Raw genomic sequence first — 25,845 nt, 5'->3', positions numbered from 1 at the left:
CCACGCTCGCTGATAGGACGGAACAGAAGTGGGCGTGAATCGTTTTTGATCCGATTTCTTCGGAAAGGCTGGTGTTTTTGCACCCGCTGCTCGGTGCGCACCCTGCACGAGTCCAGGATCGGCGCCCACAAGCGGCGCGGGAATGGCGGTGATGCGATGGTTGCGAGAGCGAGATGTGACGGCAAGGGTCGTGGCTGTTGTTGTGAAGCGGCGTTGCGGTTGGTGATTGTTGTGTGATGGCTGTTGAGACGTGGTTGGTGGTGGTTGTGGTGGTAGTAATGGCGGCTGGTCCAAAATAAAGATAGTAAAAGAAAAACGGCTATCTAGAAGGGTCGCAGCCCGAATGAATAACATTTATTCCCTCTAAACAACGGGTTTGGGCCTAACTACACATATACTTACAGAGATATCTCACCTACGGGACCTGAATGGTGGTTTGCGAATTTCGTCAACCACAACAATATATATATAATTATATATATATATATATATATGTATATATAATTGTATATATATATATATATATATATATATATATATATATATATATATATATATAAAATTGTATATATATATATATATAATTGTATATATATATATAATTGTATATATATATATATATATATAAAATTGTGTATATATATATATATATATATATATATATATATATATATATATATATATATATAATTGTGTATATATATATTATTGTATATATATATATATATATATATATATATAATTGTATCTTCTTCCTCTTTCGGCTTGCTCCCGTTAGGGGTCGCCACAGCGGACCAACTGTCTCCATTTCGCTCTATCCTCCACATCTTCCATTGACACTCCAACCACCCGCATGTCCGCCCTCACCGCATCCATGAACCTCTTCTTTGGCCTTCCTCTTCTCCTCCTGCCTGGCGGCTCCATCTTCAACATCCTTCTCCCGATATACTCTGTTTCCCTCCTGTGCACATGTCCAAACCATCTCAATCTCGCCTCTCTCACTTTGTCTCCAAACCGTCCTACCAGCGCTGTCCCTCTAATACACTCATTTCTTATCCTATCCATCCTCGTCACTCCCAACGAGAATCGCAGCATCTTTAACTCTGCCACCTCCAGCTCTGCTTCCTGTCTTTTGTTAGCGCCACCGCCTCCAAACCATACAACATAGCTGGTCTCACTACCGTCTTGTATACTTTCCCCTTCACTCTTGCAGCTACCCTTCTGTCACAAATCACTCCTGCAACTCTTCTCCACCCACTCCATCCTGCCTGCACTCTCTTTTTCACTTCTCTCCCACACTCTCTGTTACTTTGGACAGTTGATCCCAAGTATTTAAACCAATCCACCTTCCCCACCTCAACTCCTTGCAACTGCACCATACCACCACCCTCCCTCTCATTTACGCACATGTACTCCGTCTTACTCCTACTGACTAACATTCCCCTTCTCTCCAGTGCGTACCTCCACCTCTCAAGGCTCGATTCAGCCTGCTCCCTACTCTCCCTACAGATCATGATGTCATCCGCGAACATCATGGTCCATGGAGACTCCAGTCTGATCTCGTCCGTCAACCTGTCCATCACCATTGCAAACAGGAAAGGGCTCAGAGTCGATCCTTGGTGCAATCCCACTTTAACCTTAAACCGGTCCGTCATTCCTACCGCACACCTCACCGCTGTCACACTGTCCTCATACATATCCTGCACGATCCTCACATACTTCTCCAACACTCCCGACTTCCTCATACAATACCACAACTCCTCTCTTGGCACCCTATCATAAGCTTTCTCTAAATCCACAAACACACAATGTAACTCTTTCTGGCCTTCCCTATACTTCTCCATCAACATTCTCAAAGCAAACATCGCATCAGTGGTGCTCTTTCCTGGCATAAACCCATATTGCTGCTCACAGATCATCACCTCTCCTCTCAACCGAGCTTCCACTACTCTTTCCCACAACTTCATGGTGTGGCTTAACAACTTTATCCCTCTGTAATTTCCACAGCTCTGCACATCACCCTTATTCTTGAAAATCGGGACCAGTACACTTAATCTCCACTCCTCCGGCATCCTCTCACTTTCCAAGACTTTATTAAACAATCTGGTTAACAACCCCACTGCCATCTCTCCTAAGCACTTCCATGCCTCCACTGGTATACCATCTGGGCCAACCGCCTTTCCACTTTTCATCTTCTTCATAGCAGTCCTCACTTCATCCTTACTGATCCACCCCACTTCCAGATTCACTATCTCCACCTCTTCCAACCTTCTCTCTCTCTCATTTTCTTCATTCATCAGCTCCTCAAAGTACTCCATCCACCTTCTCAACACACTCTCCTCGCTCGTCAGCACATTCCCATTTGCGTCCTTTATCACCCTAACCTGCAGCACATACTTCCCAGCTCGGTCACTCTGTCTTGCCAATCGGTATAAATCCTTTTCCCCTTCTTTTGTATCCAACTTCTCATACAGCTCGTCATATGCCTTTTCCTTGGCCTTAGCCACCTCTCTTTTTGCTTTTCGACGCCACTCCTTATACTCCTGCCGACTTTCTTCATCTCTCTGACTATCCCACTTCTTTTTCGCCAACCCCTTCTTCCTTATACTTTCCTGTACTTCCTCATTCCACCACCAAGTCTCCTTATCTTCCTTCCTCTGTCCAGATGTCACACCAAGTACCTTCCGAGCAATCTCCCTCACAACTTCTGCTGTCGTTGCCCAATCATCCCACCCATCTTTACCACCATCCAACGCTTGTCTCACCTCCTCCTTAAATTTCACGCAACAGTCTTCCTCCTTCAGCTTCCACCATCTGGTCCTTGGTTCAGCCCTCACTCTCTTCCTCAACCTCACCTCTAAAGTCATCCTACAGACCACCAATCGATGCTGTCGAGCTACACTCTCCCCTGCCACAACCTTACAGTCACTAATCTCTTTCAGGTTGCATCTCCTACTTAAGATGTAATCCACCTGTGTGAACTTTCCTCCACTCTTGTATGTCACCCTGTGTTCCTCCTTCTTCTTGAAATACGTGTTTACCACTGCCATTTCCATTCTTTTTGCAAACTCTACCACCATTTGCCCTTCCACATTTCTCTTGTTGAGACCGTACCTCCCCATCACCTCCTCATCCTCTTTATTCCCTTCCCCAACATGTCCATTGAAATCTGCTCCAATCACCACTCTTTCATCCTTGGATACACTTCCATGCCTCCACTGGTATAGTCCACTAGAGGAGGAGAGATATAATTGTATATATATATATATATATATAATTGTATATATATATATATATATATATATATATATATATATATATATATATATATATATATATATATATATATATATATATATATATATATATATATATATATATATATATATATATATATATATATATATATATATATATATATATATATATATATATATATATATATATATATATATAGTTATATATATATATATATATATATATATATATATATATATATATATATATATATATATATAAATGTATATATATATATATATATATATATATATATATATATATATATATATATATATATAATTGTATATATATATATGTATATATATATATAATTGTATATATATATATATGTATATATATATATATATATATATGATTGTATATATATATATATATATATATATATATATATATATATATATATATATATATATATATATATATATATATATATATATATATATATATATATATATATGATTGTATATATATATATATATATATATATATATATAAATTATATATATATATATATATATATATATATATATATATATATATGTATAATTGTATATATATATATATATAAAATTGTGTATATATATATATATATATATATATATATATATATATATAATTGTATATATATATATAATTGTATATATATATATAATTTGTATATATATATATATATATATATATATTTCACCATAGTCTGTATCTTTTTTGATAGCAAACTAAAGTGGTAATTGTGACGTCATAGGTCACGTGCTCCGGGCGCCATCTTGAAAAAACCGAAAAACTTTGGACCTCTGTATCTCTGAAACTTTTCAGGGTAAAAATGTTTTCGCTTCATAAATTTGAATAAGCTCCTCATGGGGAACAGGGGTGATTTTTCGTGGTCATCGGTCAAGAGGTTTGCGGGTCAAAATTTGTTAGGTACAACGCTGCATCGGAAAAATCTTAAATGTCTTGAGCTCATCTGCACAACAATTCAGCATAGAAAAAATATATTATGACGTCATAGGTCACTTGGTTCGGTGGCCATCTTGTTTTGGGAATTTTTTTTTTAAATCTTCTTCTGCAGAACGGCTAAACAGACCGAGGCGAAACTACACTCACATTCCCCATGAGGTCCTTTATCAAGTTTGTTAATTTCTTATTGATCGGTCATACGGTTTGGCGGCAATCTTGAATTTACCGTAAACCTTCAAACATCTTCTTCTCCAGAACTGCTGAACAGATTGAGGCGAAACTTTACACACACATTCCCCATGAGGTCCTTTATCGAGTTTGTTAATTTCTTATTGATCGGTCATACGGTTTGGTGGCCATCTTCAATTTACCCTAAACCTTCAAACATCTTCTTCTCCAGAACGGCTCATCAGATCAAGGGGAAACTTCACAAACCTATTACCCACGAGTAGGGAATATAAGTTTGTTAATTTCTAATTGATAGGTCACATGGTTTGGCAGCCATGATTGAATCAAGAACAATATTAAATATTGTTTTCTCTGGAACCACTTACCCGATCAAAGCGAAACTTTGTGACTGTCATCTGCAGAAAGTCCCATGTTGTATCAAAGGCGGACGTTTGGGTACCCGGTCATCACTGCCAGCAGTTATAAAGTGGCAGTTCTAGTTTGCTTTTGAATTTGTTTTCTCTGCAACTGCTTGAGCAATTGACAACTTTCGACATCGGAGTGCCTACCCATGGAGATTTTTTTGTTTTTTAACAAAGATACATCATGATTGGATGGAAAATGTGGCTGACATTAAAAAAAGGTTTTCTGCACGTATGGGTTGCAGGGTGTTTTCCTTACCACGAATAAACAGCCTCAACCTCGCTTCAGTCGGCCTCAGCTAAAATAAACGGCACTTGAGATCTTTTGAACCCAGAATTTAATCAGTTAATTTTTGCATCATAGTACATACTGTACGTGTTCCAGGTTTGCTCAAAATCCCTTTAGCAATTCATAAGTTATCATGGCAACTAAAATCTGCTAATCTATATTAATATTTCGGCATGCCCCTTTCTTTGTTCCACCATCAGATTTTTGTAACTGCATGAAATGAAACAAGATTTGGCACATATACTAATGATATTATTGTCTTCCTTAAGAGGCCCCTCCAAATTTGTTTTGATGCATTTTCACAAACTCCAACCGATTCCATTCAAATTCGGTACAATTATGGCTTTTGGTTCAACTTAGGTCATTGGCTATAAATTTTTTCCAGAACACTTCCGATATTCGAAAAAAATCGATAAATCAATATCCCTTATGGGATTTTCCATTCAAATCCACTCAAGTTTAAGGCCTACGGGGGACGCAAATTTCCACTTTGCCCCAGGCGCTGTTTACCTCCGCTCCGCCAAGCTGTTAGGGTTAGGGTTTGGGTTTGGGTTAGTGTTCGGGTTAGGGTTAGCTACCCTAACACTAACCCTAACCCTAACAGCTAACCCGAACCCTAAACCCTAACCGCTAACCCTAACCGCTAACAGCTATTCAGGAAATTTGCAAGAAAGCCCGGGCAACGCCGGGCTTTATTGCGAGCCCGAGCAATGCCGGGCTTTACTACTAGTTTCTACTAAAGTTCAAATGACCTTTGACCTTTTGAACCCAAAATCTTATCAGTTCATATTTGCATCATCGTACTCCTTTTTACCAAGTTTGGTGAACATCCCTTCAGTGGTTCACAAGTTCTTGCGGTAACATAACTTTCCCGTGCATGGACAGTTGAACAGACAACCCAAAAACATAATACCTTGGGTGGCAGAGACATAAAAACAATATATATATATATATATATATATATATATATATATATATATATATATATATATATATATATTACATTGTAACGATCTCTCGCCGAGTCTTATCGGAGTGGAACCTAGTAACACTGAATTTACGTTGCAGAGCGCCAAATGGACGCTCGAGAAAACATTATAATCCTCAATTTCGTTGCACACATCGAAAATGTAACTCATGCATACCTGCTGGCAATTTGTTAACAGACAGATGAGCAATCAATTCCACAACCACAGGAATAACTAGAAGGGCACTTGGTAGAACGCATACCTAATACCTGATCGACGAGAATGTATTGGGCCCTATACATTTTTGAAATATCATGCAAGATATAATTTTTGGCTCTATCTCTCGATGGCGAAGAATCACTTAAAAAACTAAATAATTCTCCTATCCAGATCCAGATTCGATTCTTCCTCAAAATCGAATAAATTTGTCAGAGTCATACACCCAACCTGTCCACCAAGTTTCAACCAAATCCGTCTACAACTTTTTGAGATATCGTGCTATGTATTAGTTTCGCCCCATCTCTCAATGGTGAGAATCATTAAAATTTTACCACATCCGGATCCGGATCCGGATCTTCACCAAAATCTAATCAGTTCATCCTTGCCACGCACAAAACCTGCCCACCAAATTTCATCCGGAACCGTCTGCAACTTTTTGAGATATGTTGCACACAAACAGACAAACAAGCAGTCTTGACTGGTAATTACGAAATAGTCAACTTGACCTCTGACCTTGTCGAATAAAAGCTGTCTCTGGAGAAGGTAGCAACGCAAACCAGAAGTTTCTACGATGATTCTGTACCAAACCATCAAAAATCGAATGTTTGACCTCACTGTGACCTTGACTTTGACCGATTTTGACCAAAATATAATCAGCGCTAGCCATCATCCTCCTGAATCACGTGGTGTAATTTGACATTGGTAGCTTCTTCCCTTCTCGAGTTATCGTGCCTACAAACAAACACACAAACAAACAAACACACAAACAAACAAACACACAAACAAATGACGGAAGTCATCAATATACTTGCGAAATCTTAAGATTTCGTAAGTAACAAACAAACAAGCAGTCATAGACTGGTACTTACGAAATCGTCAACTTGACCTCTGACCTTGTCTAATAAAAGCTGTCTCGAGAGAAGGTAGCGACGCAAACCAGATGTTTCTACGATGATTCTGTACCAAACCTCTCATAAAACATCTGAATTTTACCAGAATTTCGACAACCGAGTGTTAAGCATACTTAACCATTACCAAAATTGTAGACAGGATTGAAATTGACTTTAAAACGAGCGCATAATGCCGTGTGTTACAACCCCCCTCATTAGCATAATCTTCAGTTCAGCTTCAGATACGACACCCGACATAAATCTCATAAAACATCTGATTTTTACCAAAATTTCAACAACCGAGTATTAAGCATTCTTAGCCATTACCAAAAGTGAAGACAGGATTGAAATTGACTTTAAAACGAACGTGTAATGCCGCGTGTTACAATCCCCCTCATTAGCATAATCTTCAGTTAAGCCTCATACGACACCCGACATAAATCTCATAAAAGATCCGATTTTTACCAGAATTTCGACAACCCAGTATTAAGCATACTTAGCCATTACCAAAAGTAAAAACAGGATTGAAATTGACTTTAAAATGAGCGCGTAATGCCGTGTGTTACAATCCCCCTCATAAGCATTATCTTCAGTTCAGCCTCAGACATGACACCCGACATAAATCTCATAAAACATCCGATTTTTACCAGAATTTCGAAAATCGAGTGTTAAGCATACTTAACCGTTACCAAAAGTGAAAACAGAATTGTGATCCGAGTTAAAACGAACTCGTAACACCGACCGAAGCAAAAATCTCCATTTCTCCACGCAATTATTTAATATTATTTTATGAAAGTCACAAAACCGTAATATTCGGCCATCCACCAACAATCTTTACATAATCCGACAGCTTAACGAGTTAGGCATGCGACGATAACCGTTATTGGGATAAAAAATGACTTTCAAACACCATCTTTATCGAAAACACCATCAGCACGCACACGCAAAACCTTTACGTGACTCAACGATGCGTCTGCTCGAGCACGCTGCACCACGTGACGAGGCAAGTGAAATATTTTTTATACAATCTTAAAACGTATCCAAAACATCCGATTTTTACCAGAATTTCGACAACCGAGTGTTAAGCGTCCTAAGCGATCGCAAAAACCGAAGACAAAATTAAAGTCGAAGTTAAAATGAACTCGTAACATCGACCGAAGCAACAATACTCCATTTCTCCACGTAAATTTCTGGAATTATGTTTGACCTCACTGTGACCTTGACCTTTGACCGATTTTGACCAAAATCTAATCAGCGCTAGCCATCACCCTCCTGAATCACGTGGTGTAATTTGACATTGGTAGCTTCTTCTGTTCTCGAGTTATCTTGCCTACAAACAAACACACAAACAGAGGACGGAAGTGATCAATATACTTACGAAATCTTTAGATTTCATAAGTAACAAGAAGACCTTGTGCAGAGCACCACACTTGCAAAATCCATAAAACAAATTTGACCACAAAAAGAATTGGTGGTTGAATTCATTGACCAAACATGCAACTCCTCTTCAAATTTCAAATTAATCAGATGAAAATTGACAATTTTAGAAATTTGGCCTCTGCTGATGTCTTGGCCTTCGTTGACATCAAAAATAATTATTAGTGTTTGAATTCAGTGACCTGATATGCAAATCCTCTTCAAATTTCAAGTCAATCAGATGAAAACCGAGGAATTTAGAAGTCTCACCTAAGTTGTTGACCTTTGGCCTATTTTGACCTTTTGACCTCAAAAAATAACAGGCTTCTTCCTTATGACAAACTCCACCATGTGGTGAAGTTTCGTGAAAATTGGTTTAAAATTGTGACCTGCAGGCGACAAACAGACAAACAGACAGACACAGAAGAACAAGCAGTCATAGACTGGTACTTACGAAATCGTCAACTTGACCTCTGACCTTGTCTAATAAAAGCTGTCTCGAGAGAAGGTAGCGACGCAAACCAGAAGTTTATACGATGATTCTGTACCAAACCTCTCATAAAACATCCGATTTTTACCAGAATTTCGACAACCGAGTGTTAAGGCCGAAGTCACATTTGCCACGGCAGTCGTGGGGTCTCCAAAAACTATGGCCACTAGCAATTATACGGCGGCCGCAGTATTTCCACGGTCACACAATGTAGCAGTCACATATGTTTTTATTTTTCGGGGAGCCGCACAGCGTATTTAGAAATTGTGGAGACCGAAAATGTGGGGTTGCCGTACGGTCTTTGATTTAATGTCGCACGGTGACCTTAAAGGGGCCCTGCGGCGGCCATAGAATTTTCAAGGCAGATGCAAGGTGCCCGCAAGGCGACTGCAGGGGGGCCCTAAGGCGAACGTGCAGCCAGACGGATGGTAACGAGTGGGTTCCTTTTTTTATTTTTTTTTATTTTTTACCAGTTGTTTTTGTTTCGGCTTGTCGAATTGCTACGGCGAACGTAAAAATGAAAAAAGTTTTAACTCCGCGTTATAATTCCACGGCGACCCCTACGGCCTGTAAAAGATAGCCAAACGGCGTTGGGCCACCCTGAGGCCACCGTAGAAACTCTGCGGCCGCCGCACGTTTCTGTCAATTCAGAGGGCGTACGGCCGCCGTATCCTCGCCGTAGAGCAAATGTGACTTAGGCCCAAGCATACTTTACCGTTACCAAAATTGAAGACAGGATTGAAATTGACTTTAAAACGAGCGCGTAATGCCGTGTGTTGCAATCCCCTCATTAGCATAATCTTCAGATAAGCCTTAGACACGACACCTGACATAAATCTCATAAAACATCCCATTTTTACCAGAATTTCGACAACCGAGTGTTAAGCATTCTTAACCATTACCAAAAGTGAAAACAGAATTGCGATCTTAGTTAAAACGAACTCGTAACGTCGACCGAAGCAAAAATCTCCATTTCTCCACGCAATTATTAACCTCCGCCATCGAAGATCGGAGGTTACTCTTTTCACCCCTTTCTGTTTGTTACTTACGAAATCTAAAGATTTCGTAAGTATATTGATGACTTCCGTTTCTGTTTGTTTGTTTGTGTGTTTGCTACTTACAAAATCTAAAGATTTCGTAAGTATATTGATGACTTCCGTTTCTGTTTGTTTGTTTGTGTGTTTGTTTGTGTGTTTGTTACTTACAAAATCTAAAGATTTCGTAAGTATATTGATCACTTCCGTTTCTGTTTGTTTGTTTGTGTGTTTGTTTGTTTGTTTGTTTGTTTGTAGACACGATAACTCGAGAACGGAAGAAGCTACCAATGTCAAATTACACCACGTGATTCAGGAGGGTGATGGCTCGTGCTGATTAGATTTTGGTCAAAATCGGTCAAAGGTCAAGGTCACGGTGAGGTCAAACATTCGATTTTTGATGGTTTGGTACAGAATCATCGTAGAAACTTCTGGTTTGCGTCGCTAACTTCTCGAGAGACAGCTTTTATTAGACAAGGTCAGAGGTCAAGTTGACGATTTCGTAAGTACCAGTCTATGACTGCTTGTTTGTTTGTTTGTTTGTTTGTGAACAGTATTACGGAAAAACTCCTCGACGGATTTCGACGAAACTTGGTGGGGGGATTAGGTGTGGTCCAAGGATCATGCCATTAGATTTTGGATTTGGTCCAAAATCCAATATGGTCGCTATGGCAGCCATTTTGAAAAAATATTTGAATTTTTCTTTTTTTTTGCATTTCTACATGTTTTAAGTGATTTCCAACCCCCCCCCCCCCACAAAAAAAAATTGTTAGAGAAAAAAACATTTTTTGCAACTTTTTTTTTCAACAAAATTTCGATTTTTTTTGCCTTTGTACATGTTTTCAGTGATTTCCAACAAAAAAAACATGCCAAAATTATAATTGCGGCTGATTTTGGAACTTCAGGTGGATATACCTAAGTAAAATCAATTTCTGTCTCAAGGAATCTAGTCATGATGAATGAATTGAGTATGTAAAAGTTAAAAGTAAAAGGGAAAGTTGCAAACTATAACTCTGAGCACTGTTGACGTCAAATTGAATGAATAGGATATCAGGTTCACTTGAGTGACCAAGCAGTATTGGCGGCGGAAGTTTTGCACTCTACCGAGTGCTCCCCCTCTAGTTAACCTCCGCCATCGAAGATGGACTGAGGTTACTGTTTTCACCCCTTTCTGTTTGTTTTTGTTTGTTTGTTTGTTTGTTTGTTTGTGAACAGTATTACGGAAAACTCCTCGACGGATTTCGACGAAACTTGGTGGGGGGATTAGGTATGGTCCAAGGATCACGCCATTCGATTTTGGACTTGGTCCAAAATCCAATATGGCCGCTAAGGCAGCCATTTTGAAAAAATATTAGAATTTTTTTTTTGCATTTCTACATGTTTTAATTGATTTCCAACCCCCCCCCCCCCAAAAAAAAATTGTTAGAGAAAAAAACATTTTTTGCAACTTTTTTTTCAACAAAATTTCGATTTTTTTTGCATTTCTACATGTTTTCAGTGATTTCCAACAAAAAAAAACATGCCAAAATTATAATTGCAGCTGATTTTGGAACTTCAGGTGGATATACCCACGTAAAATCAATTTCTGTCTCAAGGAATCTAGTTATGACGAATGAATTGAGTATGTAAAAGGGAAAGTTGCAAACTATAACTCTGTGTGCACTGTTGACGTCAAATTGAATGAATAAGATATCAGGTTCACTTGAGTGACCGAGCAGTATTGGCGGCGGAGGTTTTGCACTCTACCAAGTGCTCCCCCTCTAGTTAACCTCCGCCATCGGAGATGGACTGAGGTTACTGTTTTCACACCTGTCTGTTTGTTTGTTTGTTTGTGAACAGTTTTACGGAAAAACTCCTGGACGGATTTCGACAAAACTTGGTGGGGGGATTAGGTATGGTCCAAGGATCATGCCGTTAGACTTTGGACTTGGCCCAAAGTCCAATATGGCCGCTATGGCGGCCATTTTGAAAAAATATTTGACTTTTTGTTTTTGCATTTCTACATGTTTTAAGTGATTTCCAACCAAAAAAAAATAAATTTGTGAGAGAAAAAAAAACAATTTTGCAACCTTTTTTCAAAACAATTTCGATTTTATTTGAAAAATATTTGAATTTTTTGCATTTCTACATGTTTTAAGTGATTTCCAACCCCAAAAAAATTTGTTAGAGAAAAAAAAATCTTAGAAATTTTGCACCTTTTTTTTCAAAAAAATTTCGATTTTTTTTTTTTTTTGGCATTTCTACATGCGCGTCGATCTAGTTTAGTTTATTCAATCGTGGTTCAGTGGAGTCTGATCCGTTTTGACCTACAATGAATAGGATATCAGGTTCACTTAAGTGACCCAGCAGTATTGGCGGCAGAGGTTTTGCACTCTACCGAGTGCTCCCCCTCTAGTTTAATATTATTTTATCAAAGTCACAAAACCGTAATATTCGACCATCCACCAACAATCTTTACATAATCCGACGGCTTCGCGAGTCAGGCATGCGACGATAACCTTTATTGGGATAAAAAATGACTTTTAAACATCATCTTTATCGAAAACACCTTCAGCGCGCACACGTAAAACCTTTCCGTGACTCAACGCTACATATTCTCGAGCGCATTGCACCACGTGACGAGCAGTGATGCGGCGAGTGAAATTTTTTTTATACAATCTTAAAACGTCTCCAAAACATCCGATTTTTACCAGAATTTCGACAACCGAGTGTTAAGAGTCCTAAGCGATCGCAAAAACCGAAGACAAAATTAAAATCGAAGTTAAAACGAACTCGTAACAACGACCGAAGCAAAAATACTCCATTTCTCCACATGAATTTACGGAATTATGTTTGACCTCACTGTAACCTTGACCTTTGACCGATTTTGACCAAAATCTAATCAGCGCTCGCCATCACCCTCCTGAATCAAGTGGTGTAATTTGACATTGGTAGCTTCTTCCGTTCTCGAGTTATCGTGCCTACAAACAAACACACAAACACACACACAAACAGAGGACGGAAGTCATCAGATTTCGTAAGTAACAAGAAAAAGACATTGTAAAGAGCACAAAACTTGCAAAATCCACCCCCCCTCCAAAGGTTGCCATGGATACATCAAATTGTCCATTTCATTAAGATTAAAATTCACAATCTTAATCAATGCTCAGGTCAATCGGATGAAAATTTATTATTTTTAAGATTGAAATTGATGATTTTAGAAATTTGACCTTGAGTTTACCTTTGACCTTTTCACCTCAAAAGCTGCTTTCCCAATTCAGTAATGTACGATGCAAATCCTGTTCAATGTTCAAGTTAATAGGATGTAAAGTGACGATTTTCAGTTGAAAATTGATGATTTTAGAAGTTTGACCTTCAGTTGACCTTTGACCTTTTGATCTCAAAAATAGTTGCTTTCCAAATTCAGTGACGCAATATGCAAATCTTCAAATTTCAAGTCAATCAGATGAAAAATGATGATTTCAGAAATTTGACTTCAAGATGACCCTTAACCTTTCACTGCAAAATCAATAAGCTTCTCAGTTCAGACTACCTCTGCAACTTAGTGAAGTTTCATGACAATCGGTTTAGAATTGTGACCTGTAGGCGACAAACAAATGGACAAGCCGGTAGGCGGCGATGGGTCGCCGAGCATGGAAACTACAAGATATAGAGCAAAATGGATGTCATATAGTGGATAGGGAATCACCTAAAGATTATGCATATCAAATCTCATCCAGTTCCATCTACTGATAACTACTCGGTATCCATTTGAATGAAAAGTACCGAAAATGCGGTTTGAAATCAGAAATCCACGAAGTTCGAGGGGGTGCTGTGGGTGAACAAAGATCTACATTGAAAATCCGGTTCGATCGTTTGTGCACAATGTATTCCAGACGATTATTGTGAATTTTCATGACCATCCGACCATAACCCGAGGAGGAGTAGCATTTGGCGCGAAGGTACCTCCAGCTCTCGCATATTATCAATTTTTGCACTAATTGACCTTTGACTCCTGACCTAAGCGAAATCGGTCAATATGTCCTGAGGCAAAGTTGTAGTACTCATTGAGTACCATGAACCTGCAAAGTTTCATTCGTATCAATGCATTCACCTGGTCGCTAGGGGGCCTTCAATTTTCGCCAATTTTCGTGCATACCCTAATTGTAGGGGGCGCTGCGGGTAAAGTATTCCATACATCACAAAAACCGGAATATATTTGATAGAGCATCACCTGTAGATCATTCATGCCAAATTTCATAACCCTACGTGGGATAATGGCTTTCGGAATTGATTTTGCATGAACGGTACCAATTTTAAAGGTTTTTCAGTTGTTGAGAGGGAACTAAAGCGTCCCTAGCAACCATCACAATTTCCAAAGGTCATAAGATGTACCTACCACCCGAGTTTGGTCAAAATCCGCCCACGTTTACTACCAATTATGCTGATGACAAACGAACAAACATCCAAACAAACAGACAGAATTACTGACAATAAGGGTCACCGATTTCGGCGACCCAACAGAATAACAAAATCGACTGACCAATATACTTGAGCTTTTCCATAGCTCCAAAACCTTGAAACCTAGCAGCCTAAAACTTTACATGCATACTAAGGGAACTTCAAGGAAGTGCACGAGTGAAAATTGGGTGTTTGGGTTAAATAAGACCCCTTTTGAAGATAATTAATGGCCTAATTTAATTACATCTTTTATCAGGCGCATCTTCTGCCACCTCACTCTCTAAAGTCTTAAGACGTATGCTGGGTTACCTCGCTGGGGTCTGCAGGCACCTTGTTTTTTGGCCTGCTCAACCATGCCTCGACTTGGACCAGATCGCAACAATTTATGAATGATAAAGTTGTTTTTTTTCCACTTTCCTCACTCATATTATCGATACCTATGAATCTCTGGCGAAATCGCAATGCTTATAAATGCCCGGAGCCGCCAGCGTTCGTGGCTTTATTTCATTTCCGCACATGCCATAACCTCAAGCATCTCTTCAATCTCTCAAGAACAAAAATTAAGCTGCAGAATTTAACTTTGCAACAGTTCCGACTGCTAATAGAAAGTGTTCATTTGTCCAATTTGAACATATGTGATATTTCGGGTGTCCCCAGGAGGTGTTTTGTTTAATAAGATGGTTTGGTGAATGCTAATTGCATGCCATTCGAGCCATTTCTCCTCCTCCATTTCATTGGAGTGCTTAAGCCACTTAGTGAGTGCTCTACAATATTCGCACTGTCACTGAATACGGTATATTGATTGACTTGAACAATGTTCCAAGGCCACTCCCCTGCCATGGCTCTGCATTGTTCTGCGGTCACTTCGGCATAGTTAAATACATTTTTTTTTTACTTTTTCAAAAAATATTTTGTTAACATGGCAGGATAGCCAAGAGGTACGCACACACACTTAAAGCTGTCTAGCCTGGGGTTGAATCCAAACTCAACCGTAAACTGTCATCCCGGTGTTTCACAGGCAGGGTGATTCATCAATGTGTGTGCCATTAAACAGGACGTCACATCTGTCGGAATCCCCTCCCTCTGCTCCCCTCTTCTTTCGTCCTCTCCCACCCCCCTTCCCATCTCTCTCTTCTCCGTCTCACCCCCCCACCCCTTTCTCTCTCCTTCCATCTCTGTGTCTCTCTATGTCTGAACGTATCTGGACAGTGATTATGCCTGGATGGTGGATATCTCCACACGTATTCGAATGGTAGTTATCTCTGCACGTATCTGAATGGTGGTTATCTCCACATATATCCGGATGGTGGTTATGTCCGGATAGACCCTCCCCTCACACTGCCTTACCTTGCGCTCCGATCATGCTGCCTTCCCTTGCCCTCCCCTGCTCTCCTTTCACGTTGCCTTCCTTTCTCCCCACCCCTCGCTTCCTAACCCCTCCTCGCTCCTACCCCCTCCTCCCTTCCCCACTCCTCCTCAGTCTCACTCCTCTCTCCTTCTCCTCCTTTCTCACCCTCCCCCTTAATATCCCCATCAGTAAAGTGATGGGTTGTATTTGCCAGTTTATTAATATAGATTAGGATGTTTAACGACCACTTTTATGCATATTAATGCTAAATTTCGTCAATGAAGATTCGTCAGGAAAGTAAAAGGGGAATTAGAACACAAAAGGGGGGTGGATATGGATAGAGAAGTAAATGTGGGAAGGGGTGAAGGATGAGCATGTCAAGGTATGATGATTAAGAGAAATAAAATGTTTCATTCACACCATTTGGTGCAGGTGTGCAATTTTGTGGATGAAATGCTGTTCTTTAAGTTTCCAGGAATCATTGCTACCTGGGTGGAGTATCAAACCACAGAGACATGTGATGAACAGCGTGTCCTGCCTGATTGAAGTGACGAGAAACTGGTTGACAAACATCATCATTATTAGTTCTAACATCATTGAGGTGTTCTCTAAAGTGGTCTCCAAGCCCTCGTCCAGTTTCACCGATGTAAATTTTGTTTCAAAGTGAGCATAAAATACAGAAAATTACATTGAAGGTGGTACAAGTGAAATGATCTTTGTGAGTGGTGGTGTGCTTTGTCCTGATATTGATGTTGTATGGTTGATAAAAATCACAAGCATTACAACGACTATGGAAATATTTGAATGTTCCACTGGGGAGATGAGAAGGTAGTGTGCTTTTGACCAGATAATTTCACAAAGTTTTATCTCATTTGAATGAAAAAATAGGTAGTTGAGAGAAGATGGAAGTGGTTTCTGTGTCATTCTGTAGGATTATAAAGTTTTTTTTGGGACGATGTATGATTCTTTTTACTGTAAGGCTGTTGGGATGATTCACCAAAGTGAGAGGAATTTGTTCATTCTCAGGTTTTGTTTTTCGAAGAAGGAGATTTTGTCTGTTGATTGGTCGAACAAGGATAAGAGAATTATCTACGAGTAAGCTGGGATAGCCACGATCTGTGAAAAACTGACATCTCACTGGGTTTAGATCCAAAATCCAAATCATTATTGCCGGAGCCTCAGAAAATGAGAATGGGGAATGCAATTCAGGATTTGCACTCAGGCCACCGTAAAACCCTTCATTCAGCAAAACACAAAAACGCAAAGAAATCTGAAAACCCACTCCGTGGGAGTACCTCCTGTGCAGCTTCCCTTCGCAAGGCAGCTCACCGGATGACGGGATTGGGGCAAAGCCTTAGTGCCCCCCAATCTTTGATGATAGGAGGGAAACCACGGGATAACATCCCTGGGTCAGATTGCAGGAGAGTGTGTCGGAGTGGTGCTGAGGTGTCGTCCACCAGACGGCGGTCTCCTTGGGTTAACCTGAGGCGGTCCCTAAGAGAGGATGATCACCTGTCTGTTATCATCTCAGCTCAAGCGTTTGGACATCGGGATTGCAGCACTCTCTGAGGTTCGGAGACCGGATTGCGGCGAGATAATGGTGGGTGGTTACACCTACTATTGGTGTGGTCACTCTGATAGTTACCATTCCCAAGGAGTTGCTGTAGCTGTGTCCAATAAGCTGACTCCAATGATAATTGAGATAACACCAGTCAATGAGCGTATTATGAGATTAAGGATTCGTCACTCCTTAGGTGTCATTTCCTTGGACTCTATTTATGCTCCGACTGAGGCGAGTGATCTCACCGTGAAGGACACATTCTACGCCACGCTCGAGTCTGTGGTTGATCGGTGCCACAGACGAGAAACACTTCTAGTCTTGGGCGATTTCAATGCATCGACTGGAACTGATAGGGATGGATATGAAACATGTGTTGGTCCCCATGGGTCAGGAACTATGAACAAGAAGTCATGGACTTAGGGTGGCTGGTTCATGGTTTCAGCACCCACAAGCTCATCGCTGGACTTGGTATTCCAACGCTAGCGGTGCGGCAAAGGAGATTGACCATGTCCTCGTTGACGGTTGCTGAAGGATGATCCAGAACTGCAGGGTCTACCGGAGTGCTCAGTTCCTCAATACTGACCACAGGCTTGTTGTAGCAACTCTGAAATTGCACCTTAAATCCTGGAGAATGGTACCATCCCAGCCGTGGCTGGATGTTGGCATGCTCAAAGATGAGAGGGTAGCTGAGGAGTTTGCGAACAGGCTGAGTGGAGATTTGAGGAGTCTGGGTGCTTTGGAGGGTCCTGAAGAGTTGTGGAGTGCCTTCAAGACCACCGTCCTTGATGTTGCCGGTGGATGTCTTGGAACTCACCGTAGGGCAAAGAAGAATTTTGTCCCTCAATGGACACTGGATACCATTGCCCAGAGTCGCAGGGACAGGCTGAATGGCAGAGCTGAGCTGTTCAGGGAGCTGAGGCGTAAAACTGTACGTGCGCTAAGGGTGGACAAGGAGGCCTATGGAGTCTGAAGTGGAGTCTGAAGTGAAAGCCCGCTGGGCCGGTTACTTAGACCGGCTGTACCAGGCTGATACACAAACTGTCGAGTTGGAGGTCAGGGGTGTTACAATCCCTGTTGCTGACCCTCCAATCAACTGTGGTCCACCTTCGCTTGTGGAAACACAGGCTGCGGTGAACCGGATGAAATGGGGTCAAGCTCCAGGGATCTGTGGCATCCATGCTGAATTTCTCAAGGCTGGTGGAAATGCTGTACTCGTGTCGTCACATGCAGTTCTGTGCTCTGCTTGGAACACGGGCATCATCCCAACTGACTGGAAGAGGGGCCTTGTTATCCCTCTCTGGAAAGGGAAGGGTGATCGCCAGGACTGCAGCAATGACCGAGGGGTGACACTACTCACAGTGCTGGGCAAGGTCTTTGCTTGGATAATTCTTGATGGGGTTCACCACCATCTGCTCGAGCACCAGCATCCAGAGCAGTCATATCAGGCTTTTCACCAAAGAGGTCAACGATTGACCGTATCCTTGCTCTTTGGGTTCTCACCAAACGTAGACGAGAGTTTTGGTAGGTCCTGCTTGCAGCCTATGTTGATCTCTGCAAAGCATTCGATTCAGTGAATCGGGATGCCCTCTGGGGGATTCTTGGTCTTCGTTGGGTGCCACCAAAACTGATTGATCTGATGTCTGAACTCTACTCTGGAACTGAGAGTGCTGTGAGATGTAGTGGTACCATCTCTGACTTATTTCCAGTTGATACTCGAGTTCGTCAGGGGTGTATACTTGCCCCCGCACTTTTCAGCACTTGTATGGACTGGATTCTAGGGAGGATGTCGGAGAGATCAAGCTGCGGTGCACCGTTTGGGAATGTCAAGATCTCTGACCTTGATTTCACAGATGATGCAGTCATCTTTGCGGAGACTTTAGATATCCTCTTGGGGGCCCTCGAGGTGCTGAATGAGGAGTCGGAGGCGCTGGGATTACGGGTTTCCTGGGTCAAAACTAAGATCCAGGCTTTCGGTGACATCTTGGATGCTGCTGTCCTGTCTGTGCCTGTTTGTGGTGAGGATGTTGAGGTCGTGGAGAGATTCACTTACTTTGGCAGTGATATTCATGTCTCTGCTGGCTGTGAGTCAGAGGTCAATAGACGTGTGGGTCAGGCTTGGGGAGTGACGGATTTACTGGATAATGGGGTGTGGCGCTGCCGGTACATGTGCGGGAGGACGAAAGTCCGAGTTTTCAGGTCCTTGGTGCTTCCAGTCTTGCTCTATGGAGGCGAGGCTTGGACTCTGACCAAGGATCTGAGACGGAGACTTAATTCCTTTGGTACCAGGTCTCTTCGGAGAATCCTAGGCTATCACTGGTCGGACTTTGTGTCCAACGAGCGGTTGCTGAGAGAGAGACTCAAATGAGATTTGTTACCTGCATCGTCCGTGAGCATCAGCTGCGGCTGTATGGACATGTGGCTCTTTTTCCTGACGCTGATCCTGCTCAGCAGATTCTCTCAGCGGGGGAGTCTCGTGAGTGGAGGAGGCCAATGTGCCAACCACGTGCCTCATGGTTACAGCAGGTTGTTCGGCATATCAAGGAGATAGGGATGGACCAGCAATCTGCCTGGGGGATGGCCAGACGGAGGCCCGTGGAGTACTGGCGGAAAGTGGATGCAGCAACGCGCCGCTCTGGCGCATGCTCCCATACCTGACCTGACCTGAATTCAGGACATGTAACGGATGAGAAGATGAGTACATTAGATACCTGTGTGAATCTGTTGGTTTGTAGTGAACAGTAGTCATTAAACCGGTATCTTCCATGAAGAGTTGGATATCTGAAAATGTGACGCAGGTATCTGACATCTCCCAAGTAGAATTAAGAGGTTGATGGAAGGCATTGGTGAAGTTTATAAATCGTTCAAGTTTAAATATGTTTCCGGAGGTTAGTCCAATACAATCATCAATGTACCATCCAAATAAATCTGGTGTCGGGCCATGAAATTGAGAGAAAAAAAGAATCTGTTCTTCAATGAAACCGACAAAGAGATTTGTGTAATTTGGACCCATTTTTGTTCCAATAGGTACACCATTAATCTGTTTTTAAAAGTTATTGGAGAATGTAAAGCAATTGAGTCTGGGAACCAATCCAGCCAAATGAAGTAAAGTTTCAGTGCTGGGGTCATGGATGGTGAGACGATTGAAAAAATGTTTTCGTGCCTGAAGACCCTCCTTATTTGGAATGTCCACGGTGAACAGAAATTTGTTGTTGCTAGAAAACTGAAACCGATCAAAAATCTGGAGGGGTGGTTAGTATCTTTGATGTGGGTGATGATATCCAATAATGATGATGTTCGTAAACCGGTCTCTCATCACTTCATCCAGGCAGGACACGCTATCCATCACATGTCTGTCTGTGGTTTGATCCTCCACCATGGGAGGAATGATTCCTGGAAACTTAAAGAACAGTATTTCATCCACTGACTTGGTTTTCTTTCTCTTAATTAACATGTCTTTACATGCCCATCCTTCACCCCTCCCCTTCACCTTTCACCCCTCCCTCTTTTCACATTTCTATCCATATCCTCCCTCCCCCTCCTTGTGTTCTACTTCCCCCTTTTATTTCCTGTTCCCTACCTTCCCCTCTCTCTCCCCTCCTTCCCAACCCACTTTTCTCTCTCTCTCCCTCTCTCTTTCTCCCCCCTTATATTGTTGCGAATCTGGAAGCCATGAGCACATAACAGCCAGGTCCTATAGATCAGTTATATCAGTAAGTACGTGATTCTAGTCAGGGTCCCGTCTCTAGTCTAATGGGAATTAAATGTTCGCGCTGCGGAGTTATTTTGATAGTCAGGGTATTCTTTTACATCACTTACAACAACGACAACAACGCCCATCTTCGCTTTCACAACAACAACTCTGCTTTCGGCATTGTCCGCGCTCTTTGCTCGCCGGCGAGTGAGCATGTGCGTGGGCGGAGTCTAACATGGGTAGGCGTCCCTCTTTGGCCAATCGGCAAGGAGCGGGCATCTCACCCGCCCCGTCCCCCACTCAAGACCATCGCCATTACGCATGTGGCCCGAGGTGAGGAGGCAGGTGGAGCTACAAACGCCTCCGATCGGGACTCCACCCAGAAGGGTGGGAGTTGCCCCGCCTACCGTGGGCCTGTCCAATGGAAGACGGCCAGGGAATCGCGCGATGGATCCGACCAATCAGGAGGCGAGTGGCCAGGAGGAGAAGCCCCTCCCTTCTGAAGAGGAAGAGTGTGGTTGTCAGGGCGAGCGTAAAGAGTTTGCCTCCCAGGTAAATCGAAGCGCGTCTCTCTGGGTCTGCGGCGGACTGCATCCCACGCATTGGAGGTGTCTCGCCTGGCGCGTTGCAGCGAGCAGTCGACCGTTTCATCGGGAGAGATCACCTCGTCTCGCCTCCTCTGGGTTCGGCCTCCCTGGTCTGTGCTTTTGGCGACCGGAGCTCCGGGAAGGGGTGGACGGCCAGCCGCATGCTCGCGGCCAGGTAGCCAGCCGTCCTGACTCACAGCCGAACTATCTTCCTTGGCTGGAGAGCCGAATAAAGACCCGGCGGGTCCAATTTCTTTTTGGGTGTGCGTGTTTGTGTGCGGGCCTGTCTTGTCTAAGTAGAATCGTTAAGTGCTTGCATTATTGTACATTGGTTGCATTGATTTTATTGGGTGGTCGCTCGACTACCATTTTTCTCAGGTTTTCCTTCTGTCTGTATGTCTGTCTGTTTGTTTTTATGTCATGGACAGCTCTGGAGGCCAGAGAGTCAAACGATTTTGATGAAACTTGACTGGTAGGTTCATACCAGGATGTTGTTGTATGCTTTTGAGCACCGTTGCTCAAGACGCCACTGTTGCCAAGCAACGGGACTTTGAAAATTTTGAAAAAAATCCGAAAAATATTTATATATTTTTTTATGGAAAATCAAAAATCAGCTTCTGTGCTTTTATGCGCACTATAATCAACCTCTTTGTCAAAATATTTCAGCCCGATCCGTCAAAAACTGTATGACTAGTATGCAATTATATAGCGACCACCCATGTCACCTAACGGCTAGTGCGGTTATAACTCTGCCCTTACGTGCTCCCCTCATTCCCCCGATTATTGTTAATAAATTCCCCTCTTGTTGAATGTCCCAGCTCGTCCTTGTCATTTCTATCATTCGTTTGCCGCGCTGCGAACGGGAATTAGGAAGGCCGTTACGTAGTTGTTCATTTGGACCGACGGGCCTCGGTAACCATCCGCTCGGGTTACGCACGGTTCGAGCACGGTAACGGCTCGTTCCGCTCGAGGCCTGCCGAGGGTGTGAATTCCCCGGTAGCTTTGCCGCGTGGATACTTAGGTATATTGAAGTTGGCAATTAACCCTACCCCACGCGGTCAAATTATTGGCAATTCATGATCCTGTAAAGGACCCGTACTTTCGGATTTATCTGAAAGGTACGACCTAAATTTCGGGTGTTCGGTGGAGCCGACTCTACTGCTCCACCTAGCGGCCGTGCTCGCCACCGAGACCCGGCTCCACAACAACAACACCGAGACCCGTCCCCCCCCACCTTCCTGATCAGTTCAGTGTTCTCACTCTTCCATGAGCCTTGACTTTGTACATTAAAAACAAATAAAATGACTCAGATATGTTGTCACTATTTGAAATTTTCGAGTTTCCCCTTTGGTTTCCAAGTGCATTGGAATATTCTCCTTTGATGTGGGTATATTGGGTGTGCTATCAAGTTTACCTTCTTTACTACACTTAGATGGTGAAGGTATTTAGACCACCCTCTTTTGTTCATGTCGTGGAAACGATTTGAGGGCTTTGTTTTCCCTTGTTGTACTTCCTGATAAGGAGCAAATTAGGTGGCTTGGAGACTACATTGGACAGGCTACGTGAATTGGTTATCCACCAACCCCGGCCCTTCCGGGCACCAAAAAAAAAAACCTGAAAGAGAGGAACCTCAAAGAGGTTTGAGACCCACCTCCCATGAGGAAGAGCAAACCAGCCACATACTGCATGAGGCCTCGATCCAAGGTCGTACCGAGCAAACCGACCACCCAGCCGAACATGACCACAGCGACCGCCATTCCTATGAACGCCACAGTCATGCGTCTCAAATCTAGGCAGTGAAGGGGGTCAAGGTTCAAGGAACAGCAATGTAAGAACCTCAAAGGAGGGCCTCGTTAGCCAAGAAGATCTCGGTTCAATCCCTGCCAGATTGTACAGGTAGCCTTACAGCACACAACAACTACATATTGTTATAAATCTTGAGTGTTAATTATTCGTCTCATTAATCACATAATCTTAATAAATATTGCTAATTATACGTGTTAAAATGGCCAACGCCCACCACCATCCACCCATGCACATTTTGGTACCACCCATGGATAAAGTTTCCCCTCTACTTCCCCCAACAGCAGAACTCACGGAGAGAGTGCCACTCATCCTGTCGTAGAGTCAGAGTCAGGTTCTGGTCCAGTTTCTCTGGTAGAGACAATGGAGAGAAATGATAACGAACGGCAGCGCAGCGTGGCATGAGACCTGCACGTCGGACAAGGACATTGACACAGGTGACATGTACAGAATCGGATACGATGAACAAGGGGGGAAAAAAAAGTTTTACCTGCACGGTTCGATTTGATTTGATACACCTTACAGAGCTCGTTCACAGAGCGTTGGTGCTGCCGAAGCAGCTTCTTGGCAAGGGCTATATTAGGTGGTTTGCCATTGCCTTCCCAGCATTGTTTGTATGTGATCTTTTAAAATGCTGATCGTCAAAAAAAGAGGGAGCAGCATGGACCATTTTAAATAGACAAGTTTGGTATGACCCTGCCAGGGCTCGGAACGCTCGAACACCGACCTCCCAGACACGGAGGGGACGCTCCAAGCACTACACCACCGAGTCTGGTCACTTGTATGGGCGACAGTAAAAACGAATAGGTTCTAAACATGCAAAAGGACACGAAGAACAAACGAGGACAGACAGGGACACAATTAAGGACACGCACACAGAGCGCTCAATGTACAACATCCTCCGAGGAATAATTTCAGCACCTCCATCGTGCGGACAGCTCCACAACCTGAATCATCCACCGCAACCACTAAATCCTGAGCATCACCTTGTCACTACGACGAAGCACACCACCACCCCCAACCTTCTCATTACCACTACCACTACGGAATCGCCATTACAACCACATTATCAACACCACAACAACCGCTAATATGCACACTCCCACGACGGGAATAATCATGCACCACCACCACCACCATTCATCAGCATGACAAGCACTAATGAGCACACCACCACCATCTGTAATATAATTAGCAAACCATATTGCCACCACTGTAGCACCAACGTTGTCCGCACAGGAGACCCACCTTTGTCGATGAGAGAGTCTGCGTCTGGGTCAAACTTCTCCCGATGACATTTCCTCCAGAGTCCCAGAGCCGTGGAGTTGAACCGACGGAGACAAGAGGGTCCAGGACCACGACGGGTCCTCGTCGGCAGTTTCTTTCTGAGAGGCAGATTGTGGTTGTTGATGTGGTTGTAGATGAACCCGGGGTCGCTTCGACGTTTCCCTGCTGCCCTGCAGCGCTCTCCGTGTCTCCGTGCGTCCGTTTCGTACCAATGGTCCGAACACACGGCAGCGGACAGGAGCGCGACGGATAACAGAGCGAGGGACAGACCTGACACAAGCAGCAGCCGCTCCGTGGACATGGCGTCTGAGATGGTGAGCCAAACCCGAGGAGAACTGAAACGGAGGGTGGAGGGAGGAGGAGAACTGAAATGGATGGAGGAATAACGGAGGACGAGAAGGAGAATGGAGGGGAGCAAGACGGGAAGGGAGGAGGAGGAGCAGGATAAAGAGAGGATGGAGGAGGAGGAGAGGATGTGAGAGGGAAGAGGTAGGAGGAGAGAGGGGGGCAGGAGGAGGAGTGAGAGGTGTAGAAGAATATGGAAGGGGGGTGGGGGATGGGAATGGGGAGGGAGGTGGTGGAGGAGGAGGAGTGAGATGGGGATGGAGGGGGAGGAGGAGAGGTAGGAGAAGGGGGAACGACACAAATTCTCAATGTAAATGTGCACCATGTAATGAGTGTCACGTGGTGGTGGTGATTTTAAGTGAGCTGTGAATAGTGTAATCTGATGTTGGTCGTGGTCCCGACACCGAATGTATTTATAACGGTTGAGGTGGCTGCCGTAAGATCTTCGGGTCTCGAGTCCGAGTCCCTGTCGTGCCGTTAAATTACATCAGGTGGGCATTGATTGAGCCGGTCATCCTTCTGAGGTCGGCAAAATGAGTACCAGCTTACTGGAAGAAGGGGGGCACTGCATCAGCAACACAGTCATGCATCCCAGCAATAATGCAACCAGCAGCCACAGGCTGCACACGATAA

The 25,845-nt window shown here is 43.0% G+C and overlaps 1 protein-coding gene across 1 annotated transcript in view; it reads right to left on the bottom strand.

The window, feature by feature from the left end:
• Nucleotides 1-25,388, bottom strand: part of LOC147026401 (transmembrane protein 178B-like) — a 49,349-nt gene extending 23,961 nt beyond the window's left edge. Inside the window, exons 1-3 of the mRNA XM_085881818.1 lie at nt 24,829-25,388; nt 23,875-23,988; nt 23,429-23,566 (exon numbers count right to left, since the gene is read on the bottom strand). Coding sequence (XP_085737944.1) covers nt 23,429-23,566; nt 23,875-23,988; nt 24,829-25,168 — 592 coding nt within the window. The 5' untranslated portion in view covers nt 25,169-25,388. The remainder of the gene's footprint in view (nt 1-23,428; nt 23,567-23,874; nt 23,989-24,828) is intronic.
• Nucleotides 25,389-25,845: the final 457 nt, after the last annotated feature.

Source organism: Eptatretus burgeri, chromosome 5 (assembly GCF_056783735.1).
Source record: "Eptatretus burgeri isolate ZD-2024b chromosome 5, Ebu_testis_v1, whole genome shotgun sequence".
NCBI lineage: Eukaryota > Metazoa > Chordata > Myxini > Myxiniformes > Myxinidae > Eptatretus > Eptatretus burgeri.
This window is presented reverse-complemented; position numbering and strand designations above follow the sequence as displayed.